At 41.3% G+C, this 13329-nt stretch overlaps 1 protein-coding gene across 1 annotated transcript; it reads left to right on the top strand.

Annotated features, from left to right (window-relative positions):
- Positions 1-7974: 7974 nt before the first annotated feature.
- LOC122565105 (C2 calcium-dependent domain-containing protein 4C-like) lies at positions 7975-12906 on the top strand. The gene is made up of 2 exons (XM_043720741.1): positions 7975-8341; positions 8899-12906. The coding sequence occupies exon 2, from the start codon at positions 8929-8931 to the stop codon at positions 10264-10266; it is 1338 nt and encodes a 445-aa protein (XP_043576676.1). The 5' UTR covers positions 7975-8341; positions 8899-8928; the 3' UTR covers positions 10267-12906.
- Positions 12907-13329: the final 423 nt, after the last annotated feature.

Raw genomic sequence — 13329 nt, 5'->3', positions numbered from 1 at the left:
ATCATGTGTTTATTTATAACAAAGTGTAAATTGGAGACATAAATCTTCTGTAAATACTAAAGTATATTACATACAATGAACAATTAGTAATAGGTTGATTTTTTAAAAAGTTTGTTCATGGGATTTGAACAATGTTGGCAGGATTGGTATTTATTACTATCAAGTAGGCGGTGTTGACCCACGTTGTCGAAATACTGCTGTCCAAGGGGCATATATCTTAGAACAGTTCCAGGTGGCCTGTCCAGTTTTATTCTTAGTACAAATTCTTTATCATGGTTTGGTATGACAGAATGTCTAACTGCACTATTTCAAAGCACAGTTAAAAGTCAACCGGATCTAGAGGAACTGTCTGATTGGGTAAAGCAGACAGATTTTCTTCCATAAAGGACATTAAGTGTTTTATTTTCTAAGAGTTTCATGACCACCATTACTGATTTTGGCTTTTTATTTCAAATTTATTTAATTAACTGATTTCACTCAGTGTAAATGGAGTATTTTAAAATGATGTACATCTATGACAACAGGGACTTGAACCCAAATCTTCTGGCCCAGAGGTAGGGACAAGTCAATGGGTTCTGACTGAGTTATATGTCTCCAGATCATTAATGCAACCCCATTAATTATCCATGCAATATAATTACCACAGTGTACCCATACCTAGCAAGAGGCCAATACCTTTCAGAAGAACAACTTAACAGGGGACATGGAATCTATTGTTGAAATTAACAAAATCTTCGCTTTTGGCAATCCAGAAAGAAGCTGGAGCTGGTCAGGGTTTAGTTTCTCAGAGGTTAAAGTCTTGCATCTTTGAGCTTGTATTCATAGGATTCTTTTGACATAGTTCTAACAACAACACATTTGTATGTTCAATACATAATGCAATGTGCAAATATGCTAATAAATACATTATATAAATGTGTGGCTGAAAAAGTTCTTATTACATTCAGAAGGAAAATATATTTCAGTCTATTGGGTGCCAGACACAGTTAATGAGCCTTCACCTCTCAATCACGGAATAAATGAACAATATTGACCTTTGGATCACTGGACTCTGTGGGTTCATTAATTAACAATGTTATGAGAAACTTTATTAAGGCTGAAACTGACTGCAGTTCAGAATTTCTTTCCAAATGTGGGTGCTTAGTCAAACAAAGCTCCTTATGTTATGCTCATCTGGAGATATTACACTATATCGTGATATGATATGCTGATGTGGAAAGTAATGTCCAACAAAAAGCTCTAATGTACTGGCACCTGGGCTTTCCCTAACAAAACAACAGCCTTCCATACTTCACCCCAAGTTATCTATAAAAAGGTAAATGACCAGTCACAGACTTGCTCATTAAATTCATGTTCAGATATTTTATCATTTTAGCTTTTACAGAATTTCAAATTTTAAATACTTTTTATAAAAATAGGTTTGCACATTCTCCCAGTGTCTGCCTGGGTTTGCTCTGGGTGTTTTGGTTTCTTCCCATTGTCCAAAGATGGGCAGGTTACATGGAGTGGCTGTGCTAAATTGCCCATAGTGTCCAGGGCTGTGTAAGTTAAGTGGGTTAGCCATGGGAAATGCAGGGTTACAGGTAGGGTGGTGGGTCTGGCTGGGAGGGTCGGGTTGGGTTCGATGGGCCAAAAGGCCTGCTTCCATACTGTAGGGATTCTATGATTCTATGATAAAGTGCCTTTGTGCATTGGGTCTCAGGTGTATCATTTCTCTGCATAATTCCAAGTAAACAACAGCTGGATGAAGTTTGCAAACTATGTACAGCTACTACCTCATTTTAGTGAAAACAAAGTGTACGTCGTTTTTCCGAGGGGAGAGCAAGAATGCAATCAATGACAGACACTGCAGCTGAAATGTAGTATTCAGAAGGTTAAGATGTGACAGTGCCTACCGAAGTGGGTAACCCTTATGTTTTACAGGATTTGGTGAGGCTGACACTCTAATGCAATACTGTGGGCGTGCTGCATTTCAGATGAGATATAAAACTGTGTTTTCATTTGCTGCTTAAATGGATGTAAGAGATCCCATGGTACTATGTCAAAGAAGAACAGGGGAGTTCCCTTTGGTGTGCTGGTTACTAACTATCTCTCAATCAGCATCAGAAGAACAGATCATTGGGACAGTTCTCTATTATGCGAGCTTGCTGCGCACAATTGGCTGCCACATTTCCTACATTACATTACATTTCAAAACTAAACTATTGACTGTAAAGAAGAACAGGCCCTCGAGGGTCATAATCTCTGGATTGCTGCCCGAGCCACGTGCTAATTGGCACAAAGATAAGAAAATTAGGGAAGTAAACACATGGCTAAGAGATTAGTGTGGGAAAGAGGGTTTCTATTTCATGGGACATTGACATCAGTTTTGGAACTGGGGCGATCTGCATCAATGGGACGGTCTCCACCTGAACCAATCTGGAACCACAGTTCTGGCGAAAAGGATAAATAGGGTGGTCACTAGGACTTTAAACTTGTGAGTCGGGGGGAGAAGGGAAAGGAACAGGGAGTATGGAGTCAAGTAGAAAAATAAGCAGCAGGTTAGCATGTGTGCAGGGTTTAAGTTCAAGGCTGACTAGGAATGAAGCAAAAAGGAAGAATAACACAAATCATCGTAAATGATTATGAAGTGTCAGACATCACAGAGACGTGGTTGCAGGGTGTTCAGGGCTGACAGTTAAACATCCAAGGACTTACAACTTATCAAAAAGACAGGGAGGTGGGCAGAGGGGGTGGGGTTGCCCTGTTAGTTAAGAATGCAATTAAAGCTGACTAGGAATGAAGCAAAAAGGAAGAATAACACAAATCATCGTAAATGATTATGAAGTGTCAGACATCACAGAGACGTGGTTGCAGGGTGTTCAGGACTGACAGTTAAACATCCAAGGACTTACAACTTATCAAAAAGACAGGGAGGTGGGCAGAGGGGGTAGGGTTGCCCTGTTAGTTAAGAATGCAATTAAAGCTATGGCATTAAATGATATAGGGTCAGGTGATGTGGAGTCTATGTGGGTGGAGTTGAGGAACCACGAAGGCAAAAAAAACCATATGTACAGACCTCCCAGCAGCGGTCAGGACCGGGGTGCAAGATGCATTAGGAAATAGATAGGGTACGTCAGAAAGGCAAGCTCACTGTGATCATGGGGGACTTCAATATGCAAATGGACTGGGTGAATAATGTTGATGGTGGATCCAAAGTAACGAGCCAGACTTTATAAAAGAACTTAAAGTCAGGGAACACTTAGGAGGCAGCGATCATAACATGGTAGAGTTCAGTCTGCAGTTCGAAAAAGAGAAGGGAAAATCGGATGTAATGGTGTTACAATTAAATAAAGGTAATTACAGGGGCGTGAGAAAGGAACTGAGGAAAATTGACTGGAAGCAGAGCCTAACGGGGAAGACAGTACAGCAACAATGGCAGGAGTTTCTGGTTGTAATTGAGGACACAGTACAGAGGTACATCCCAAAGAAAATAAAGATTATCCAAGGTGGGGGGATTAGACAACCATGGCTGATGAAGGAAGTCAGGAAATGTATCACAGAAAAAGAGAAGGCCTATAAAGTGGCCAAGAGCACTGGGAAATCAGCAGATTGGGAAGACTACAAAAACAAACAGAGGATAAAGAGAGAAATACAGAAGGAGAGGATCAAATATGAAGGAAAGCTCATCAGTAATATTAGAGGCAAAAGTAGAGATTGGGCAGCTCCAAATTGATGCAGGATGGCTAGTGATGGGAGATAAGGAAATGGCTGAAGATCTTAATAAATACTTTGTGTCAGTCTTCACAGTGGAAGATAGGAGTAATATCCCAACAATTAAGCAGAGTCAAGGGGCAGAGTTGAATATGGTGGTCATTACAAAGGAGAAAGTACTTGATAAGCTAAAAGGTCTAAAAACTGATAGACCTCCTAGCCCGGATGGACTACATCCTAGAGTTCTGAGGGAGGTGGCTGAAGAAATAACAGAGACGTTGGTTTTAATCTTTCAAAAATCACTGATGTCAGGGAAAGTCCCAGATGATTGGAAAATCACTGTTGTAACCACCTTGTTCAAGAAAGGATCAAAAGATGGAAAATTATAGGCCGATTAGCCTAATGTTGGTTTCAGGTAAAATTCTGGAATCCTTCGTTAAGGATGAGATTTCTAAATTCTTGGAAGTGCAGGGTCAGATTAGAACAAGTCAGCATGGATTTAGTAAGGGGAGGTCATGTCTGACAAACCTGTTAGACTTCTTTGAACAGGGAACAAGTAGGTAAGACCAGGGAAACCCAGTGGATATTATCTGCATTGACTTCCAAAAGGCCTTTGAGAAGGTGCCTCATGGGAGGCTACTGAGTAAGGTGAGGGCCCATGGCGTTCGAGGTGAGCTATTGGCATGGATTGAGGATTGGCTGTCTGACAGAAGACAGAGAGTTGAGATAAAAGGTTCTTTTTCAGAATGGCAGCTGATGACAAGTGGTTAAGAAAACAAATGTACTGTTGTCATTTATTTCAAGAGGGTTGGAATATAAAAACAGTGATGTGCTACTGAGACTTTATAAAGCTCTGGTTAGGCCCCATTTAGAATGCTGTGTCCAGTTTTGGGGCCCTCACCTCAGGAAGGATATACTGGCACTGGAGCGTGTTCAGCGGAGATTCACACGGATGACCCCTGGAATGGTAGGCCTAATATATGATGAATGTCTGAGGATCCTGGGATTGTATTCATTAGATTTCAGAAGGTTGAGGGGAGATCTAATAGAAACTTACAAGAATAGAAAGATTACATGGCTTAGAAAGGGTGGGCGCTAGGAAATTGTTTCCGTCAGGTGGGGATACTAGGATCCGTGGGCACAGCCTTAGAATTAGAGAGAGTCACTTTAAAATGGAAATGAGGAGACATTTCTTCAGCCAGAGAGTGGTGGGCCTGTGGAGTTCACTGCCACGCAGCGCAGTGCAGGCCGGGATGTTAAATGTCTTCAAGGCAGAGATTGATGAATTCTTAATCTTGCAATGAATTAAGGGATACGGGGACAGTGCGGATAAGTGGCATTGACATGCCCATCAGCCATGATTAAATGGTGGAGTGGATTCGATGGGACGAATGGCCTTACTTCCACTCCTATTTCTTATGGTCTTATGGTCTTTAAAACAGCTGGTGGTCATGAAATGTGCTATATAAATGCAAGTATGCTTTTTAAAAACTCTTTAATCACATAGAAGGCAGAGGTAGATAAGTTCTGGATAAGCAAGGGGGGTGAAAAGTTATCAGAGGGAGGCAAGTGGGAATGCCGAGCCATCAAATCAGCAATGTATTTACTGAATAGTGCAGCAGGCTGAAGGGGACAGGTAGCCTCCTCTTGCCCTTAATTCCTATGTTAATCGGGTTTGACCAAATCAATTTCAAAGCTGGATCTCTGAATTCTGGAGAAACTCAGCGGGTCTGTCAGTAGCTGTGGAGAAGTAAACAGTCATTGAATTGGAGAAAGAATTATATCGGACTGGAAACATCAACTCTGTCTCTCTGCAAACACTACCAGACCCACTGACTTTCTCCAGCACTGTTTTTAATTTCAGATTTCCGGCACCTGCAGTATTTTCTTCTTATTTTACTGAATAATGAGTATCCACTCCAATGCAAAGAATGTACAACACAGAATGTACAGCAGAGGCCATTCAGCCCAGAAGATCCATTTGTCCACTCCACCCATAGCCATATTCTTTTCACTCTCATGGTCCTACCGAGATTCCTCTACCAAAAGTGAAACTGAAGATACTGAACTTGAGACTTTACTTCTGTTTCTCTCTCCACAGATGCTGCCAGACCTGCTGAGTTTCTTCAGCATTCCATAATTGCCTCAGATTTCCAGCATCTAAAATATTTTGCCTTAAACAAAAGCTGTCTGATTTTCAATCATTTGCCCTTTGCAAATATCTAATAACAATTCTTATTAGCATATACCATTGGATCTTTATAGAAAATAATAGCATGTTAATGATACATTAATGCACAAATGGGCTTTGTACAACTTGCCCCTTGCATGCTATTTTCAGAATTTGCTGGATCAACACACTTTCTCCCCAGGAACTTGCAGAAAGTTACGACCGCTGACTGTGTTCAGTTTATGATGTGATTGTTAATTATGTAATAAGCAACTTTCTGATCAATAAAAAGAGCAATTCCGGATGTTTAATTTTACATATGGGTGGCACGGTGGCACAGTGGTTAGCACAGCTGCCTCACAGCGCCAGAGACCCGGGTTCAATGCCCACCTCACTGTGTTCAGTTTATGATGTGATTGTTAATTATGTAATAAGCAACTTTCTGATCAATAAAAAGAGCAATTCCGGATGTTTAATTTTACATATATGAAATCTGTAAATATGGAGCATTTGAAGTTTACGGAGAGGCTGAAGTGACTCTGTTTCCTTTTCCCTGGGACGTCAGAGGTGACCTTTTAAAGGTTTTTTTTAAATCATGAAGGGCATGGATAGGGTGGATAGTCAAGGTTTTTTTTCCCCCAGGGTAGGGCAGTTCATAACTAGATGGCATAGTTTTAAGGTGAGAGGGGAGAGATATAAAACAGACCTGAGGGGCAATTATTTCATGTAGATGGTGGTATGTGCATAGAATAAGCTGCCATTGGCCATGCTAAATTGCCCATAGTGTAAGGTGAAGGGATAAATGTAGGGGAATGGGTCTGGGTGGGTTGCTCTTCGGCGGGTCGGTGTGGACTTGTTGGGCCGAAGGGCCTGTTTCCACACTGTAAGTAATCTAATATATGAAATCTGTAAATATGGAGCATTTGAAGTTTACGGAGAGGCTGAAGTGGCTCTGTTTCCTTTTCCCTGGGACATCAGAGGTGACCTTTTAAAGGTTTTTTTTAAATCATGAAGTGCATGGATAGGGTGAATAGCCAAGGTTTTTTTTCCCCAGGGTAGGGCAGTTCATAACCAGATGGCATAGTTTTAAGGTGAGAGGGGAGAGATATAAAACAGACCTGAGGGGCAATTACTTCATGTAGATGGTGGTATGTGCATAGAATAAGCTGCCAAAGGAAATGGTGGAGGCTGATACAATTGCATTTAAAAGGTATCTGGATGGATACATGAAGGGTTTAGCAGGATATGAGCCAAATGCTGGCAAGTGGGATTCAATTAATTTAGGATATGGAGTTATCAAGATGTACAGCATGGAAACAGACCCTTCAGTCCAACTTTCCCATGCTGACCAGATATCCTAAATTAATCCAGGTCCACTTGCCAGCATTTGACCCATACCCTTCTAAACCCTTTCTATCCATGTACCCATCCAGATGTCTTTTAAATGTTGTAATTGTACCAGCCTCCACTACTTCCTCTAGCAGCTCATTCCATACATGCACCACCCTCTGCGTGAACAAGTTGCCTCTTAGGTCCCTTTTAAATCCTTCCAAATGTTTAGTTTTGCACTCCCCTACCTCAGGGGAATGACCTTGTCTATTTATCCTATCCTTGCCCCTTTATAAGGTAACCCCTCAGCCTCTGACACTCCAGGGTAAACAGCCCCAGCCTATTCAGCCTCTCAAGGACTGCAGATGCTGGAAACCAGAGTTTAGATTAGAGTGGTGCTGGAAAAGCACAGCGGGTCAGGCAGCATCCGAGGAGCAGGAAAATCGGCGTTTTGGGCAAAAGCCCTTCATCAGGAATAGAGCTCTCTGTCTAGCTCAAACCCTCCAATCCTGGCAACATCCTTGTAAATCTTTTCTGAAGTCCTGGTTAGACAGATGAACTGGACTGAAGGGTCTGCATAACTCCATGACTCTCATTTGAGAGATGTCAAGTCATTTATGTGTTTTGTTTAAAACAAAAACAGTCTTGCCTTTTTAATGCTATCCAATTCCCTCTCTTTATTTCCCTCTATTGGGGCCGCATTGTTTCTAACGCAGCCGAGTTGAGAGGGTCGGTGCAGACTCGATGGACCGAATGGCCTCTTTCCGCACTGTAGGGATCCTAACGACGATTGTCTGTCTTTACTGAGAGGATGGTCGAAGAGCTGAGATGACTGCCCGTCATGTCACGGAGCGAGGGCACAACTGGCAAGAACAGAAACAATCTTTTTTTTAAGTTTCGGGCAGTGACACGACTCCCAGCTCAGTGCAGCGACTGGTTACCAACACCATCAGGTGAAACCTGGCTCCCAGAGCGACAATTTCCACACCGATTGGCTGAGGCAGCTCCCTCGCTTCCTGAGTGACAGCTCGGGCATATTAAAAGAGAGAGAGAGAGCGAGTCGGTGTGCCACATTTGTTGAGTTTGGGGGAGTTACAGCAACTGCATTGGAGCAGATCGACCTCACAACAAATAAAACACCATCAACATGTAAGTGATCGACTGCAGTAAAGAAATCAAAGTGCTTTCTCATTTCCAAAGTAGTTTATTTTCCCTCTCTCTCTGCTGGAGATTTGCAAACTTCAATTGTGTATTTTTTTTGAAGTTAATATACCGATCGAAGTGATGACAAACTGCCTCATGCACAGGAAGGTAAAAGCCTTTGGCTGCAACAAACATTAGTTTTTTTTGTAAAAAGAACGATAAAATATTTAAGGCAGAAGATTGTTGCTATGGCGGGGGCGGGGGGGTTGCTGTGAGGCTAGTTTATTATGGTGTACATTGTTGGAAAGAAGTCCATTGAGACTTTATTTTAAAAGTTAATCCAATTTTGACCTGGTTACAGGTCTCAGCTCCGTGTCGACGATTGAAGAATTAAATAAAATGCGTCGAAATTGACAAAAAAATTGGAATTTTATTCTGAAGCGATACGTGTCTCATATTGCTTTCTTCCTAATTAAAATCGAACAGATTGAGATTGTTGCATCGCGCTGAGTAATTGTACACCTTTAAAGTTGGTATTTTTAAAAAATATGTATCCCTTGCAGATCGGGACTGGCGTTTCTCTTTAGGATAGAATGTGGTTTTTCGATAAAATCCGAGGCTCCGTGGAAAACAACTTGAGCCGTGAGGCCAGCGGCAGGGACCCCAAGCAAGGCAAAGGCTCCCTGTTCAGTAACGTGCTGACTCCCGATAAGATTCCCGACTTCTTCATCCCTCCCAAATTTCCCAACAGCTCGGCCGAGGGGCCGGCCGCTGATGCTGCCGAGCCCCGGCAGAAGAAGACCAACCTGAAACCTTCCTCGTCCGAGCAGATCCTCATCAGCAGCAAGCCGCAGGGCAGCCCCCGCCTGAGGGGCCGAACGTCCGCGGAGACCAGCAGCCACCTGCTCAAGGTGGCGAGCCGCCACATCATTCAGATTGAGAGTGCGGATGACACCAACTCTGATCAGAGTGAAGCCAGCTGCAACACCAATTATGACCCCCAGTCGCAGAGTGCCATGTCCCTCCCATACATGCCTTTGACCCAGACCTCCTATGGTTTTTCCACTTTGACTGAAAGCCCTCACACCAGGCGTAAGGAGTCACTGTTCCACGTGGACCCTGGAAGCCCCGTGACCTCGCCCAACTCCCAGAGGAAGCGGTCAAGCAACCAGAAGGGCAATGGGGAAACCCAGCACCTGAACGCGCCAGAATTTAGCCTGTCGTTGGCGAGCCCCTGCAGGTACTTTGGTGGCGGGGACAGTGATACCGCCTCTTCTGCTGAGTCCTCTCCTTTCAATTCGCCTCTCCTGTCCCGCTCGGTCTCGGGTGCGTCCCTCCTCAAGATGTTCAGCCACGAAAACCTGGCCAAGCATTGCAAACCTCTGCAGTCCTTCACCCGAAACAGCTCCTTGTCCACGGATGATTGCAGCTCAACAGATGCCAGCCCCTGTGTCTCCAGGAGGGTCAGGTGCCCGACTCCTCCCGCCGGTGGCCCCTCAGCCTCGCGGGGGGTCCTTCCCCTGAGTTTGCTCCATTATCAAGACCGAGTGCTCAAGGAACACACCATCCGCCTTAACAAAGGAGGTGCTGTTAGGTTGTCTGCTGAATATGATTGCACTAATGCCCGTCTTCGAATCCGCATCATCACTGCTGAAGACCTTTATGACAAGACATTGGACAACAAAAGCATCAACTGCTGTGTGATTCTGTACCTGACTCCTGGCAAGATTCAGAAACAGCGGAGCACCATCATTAAGAACAGCAGAAATCCTATCTTCAATGAAGACTTCTTCTTTGATGGGCTTCCTCTGGATGAGTTCAAGAGGGCAGCTTTGAAGTTGAAAGTGGTAAACAAAGCATCCAGCCTCAAACGTGATGTTGTACTTGGTGAGAAAGAACTGAAATTGTCCTTATTACTGCCTTTCTTCTGATTATGAGCCACTTTACTGTGATTGTCTTGAGTCAGGTTCCCATGGATAAAAAGGTAATCTCTGTCAACTATGGCTCATTTTCTGTGAATTCAAAAGAAAAAATCTTTAGCCACGTGAAAATGTCATGAGAATTTATGGAATAAAGATAGGAGTTGTCATCCAACTCAGAATGGACCGAGTGAAGAGATTTTTTGAGACTTGGATTAGGTCACCAGAGAAAATTCATATTTTTCTTTTAACCTTTTTAAAAGTGAGAGTCACAATTTGAGAAACTGATGATAAAGGATAGAATGCTTTTATGTTGTAGAATTTAAGTTGAGGAAAGAGGGTGGAAAATACCCTGTACAGATCCACCCCAAGTGTAGCACACTGAATTTGACTATAGTTCTGCATGAGGATGAAAACCTGTTTCTCCACAAGCACTCTGCAGCTCGTAATGTCCTTGCATTCCTGCTGTCCTTCCCGATTTCCAGGTGAAGACACAGCTCCAGCAGAAAAGCAAATGATTCCCAACCAGAGAGTCATGAGTTTGGATCCTAGGTGTCTCAGTTAGAAAACTTGCACTGTAAGCATTCATTTGTTTAATGCACCATAGAGGGAAGCTATGGAACTGATTGAGACTACCTCAATTGTTGGTGTTGTGTGATTTTTAACTTTGTCCACCCCAGTCCAACAATGGCATCTCCACATCAATTGCTTCCAGCAACCAGTGCAAGAGGCTAGATGGTTGACTACAGCTTTAAAGATGAAAGAGAGGAAAGAAAAGATGAAAGGCTGATTTAATTATCTTTGTAAAATTTATATAATCAAGGTTTACATATTATGAGAGGTAAGTGTAAAATGGAAACTTCTGTCAGTTTAGCTGACAAGAAATAGATTTAGTTATTTGTGAGGCATGTATTGTACTAGCTTATATGATATGTGTTTCTAAATATATATTGTAAGAACATAATTAACATCAAAATGTTCTGTAAAATCATTTGAACAGTAGTTTGATAAAATATTCACTGCTTCAAAGCATGGGGATGAGCTAAATTCTGGTTTCACATTCTCAGTGAATGGAAGACCATATGAGTATCACTTCTTTCTGACTGATTTTTGTATGTTACAAGTATGGTATTGACTGTATAAAACTGCCTGATTATTATTGTATCTTAGCACTTGTTCTTGAACTTTATAAAGGTCAGCTTGTAACTTGTCTGCTGCAGCTTAGTTGTCTGTGTACAAATACCAGAAAAACACTACTGGGAACATAAACACATAAAGTGCTGCAGGAAATACTCAGCAACATCTGAAGAGAAGAACAGAGTTAACTTTTTGAGCTGGATTTTAATTTCTTCTGAAGAAATGTCAAATTGGACACAATATTAACGTTTCTCTCTCTCGCACCAAGATGCTCACAGACCCGGTGGCTTCCAACACTTCCACTGTTTATTGCAAATTTCCAGCATCTACAGGTTTTACTTTTGCTTTTGTTATGATCTTGTGAATGTGACTAATGAAAAACAATGGATAATTCTGTGACCGTGGTCGTGTTGAAGAAAATTGCATGGAAGATCCGTACTTGTGATTGCACTAAACTGCTCGTACCTCTTTATTAATTCCAACTCTCAGTTAAGTAGAAATTTCATGTTGTTTTGAAACTGGTACAAATTGATTAATTCTCTTTACTGGCCATTTTAAACTCAGTAGCATTGCATAGTTAAATGGTTTGAAATAAATAGCTTTTGGAAAGGGATGTATAAAGGAAACAAACCAAGATACTGGATCTACATTCACTTGTACTTCTTTTTAGTTGAATTGGTAAAAGAAGGAATGGAATTAGTTATCAAAATTGTCCGGATCCCATCAAAAATGATGCCTTTGGTATTTGAACGTCACATTTAGATATTCCGAATAACCTGCCCAGTGTTGAAGTAAAGAAAAATCCAAACTGGGAAAAGCAATCCGTAAGACTGTCCCAATGCAAGACATCATGAGATTGATTTTGATTCTGTGCCATTTTAAATCTAAATTTCATGGCTAAATTCATATTAGCAAACAGTTTTCTGTGCCTCTTTAAGTTTGTTAAATGGCTTTCCATTCCTACTACAATTCCACCAGCTTAGATTTCAATGCAGTTAAAATAGAAAAATTGATCAATTGGCAAAGTTGGAACGTGCTAGGAATATTATGGTCTATTTTAACTGGAATCAACTGGCCACTTTTTGAGTCTAATGACATCTTGAATTGTTGCAGACTTCACAAAGAGTACAAGTTGTATTGTTGAGAAGTTGTCGTACAAATAAGTCTCTATAAATATGTAATGATTTACGAGGACCTTCAGATTGTACATATTGAGTAAATTAAGTTAACCTAATTTATTATTTGATCCTTAATATTTATTAAGCAAATGAGAATTAATGTTTACATTTTATGCAAATTGTTGTAAAGATCTTACAGTTGTTCTGATTTGTCTCTTTTTTGCCATTTTAATTTTGATGGCACAAATAGTGTTAACAATGGCTTCATGAAGCAGTTCTCCAGTGGTTTGCACTGTTCAATCTGTCCTGGGTTTGTAATTTTAATTTAAAAGTGCAGATCTGGTGGGTAAATCAAGTCTGCACAATGTATTGAATCCCCTAATTAAAAATCATCTGTGGAACGAGTGCCTTTTTTTTTGTTCTGATTCATTCTTGAAACATGTACACAAGGGAAATTATCAAAATCATGAATTGCAAATTTACTATGGATTGTTAGACTTCTTTTTCTTCTTCAAACAAGTACAGATTGATTGGTCATCACCATGATTTCATATACATTCATTATATCAATTTTGGAGTTAATACTTATTTACATTTCTAATGAAGGACACGATAGAAGGTATCGATAGTCTAATCCGAGCTCCATTACTATATAAAACATACACCGTTTAGAATCCCTCATTGTTTCTGCAAACCAAAAGCATTTATTACTTTGCATGCTCTCAGGTGAATATCCCTATTCAGTTCTGATTTAACTAAAGTTCCTTAGCATTGGGAACTAATTATAATTAATGGAGAAGTATTGAAAGCCGAAATGTGC

The sequence above is a fragment of the Chiloscyllium plagiosum genome, chromosome 31, assembly GCF_004010195.1.
Source record: "Chiloscyllium plagiosum isolate BGI_BamShark_2017 chromosome 31, ASM401019v2, whole genome shotgun sequence".
Classification (NCBI taxonomy): domain Eukaryota; kingdom Metazoa; phylum Chordata; class Chondrichthyes; order Orectolobiformes; family Hemiscylliidae; genus Chiloscyllium; species Chiloscyllium plagiosum.
Note: the sequence above shows the minus strand (reverse complement) of the source record. Positions and strands in the feature narration are given on the sequence as shown.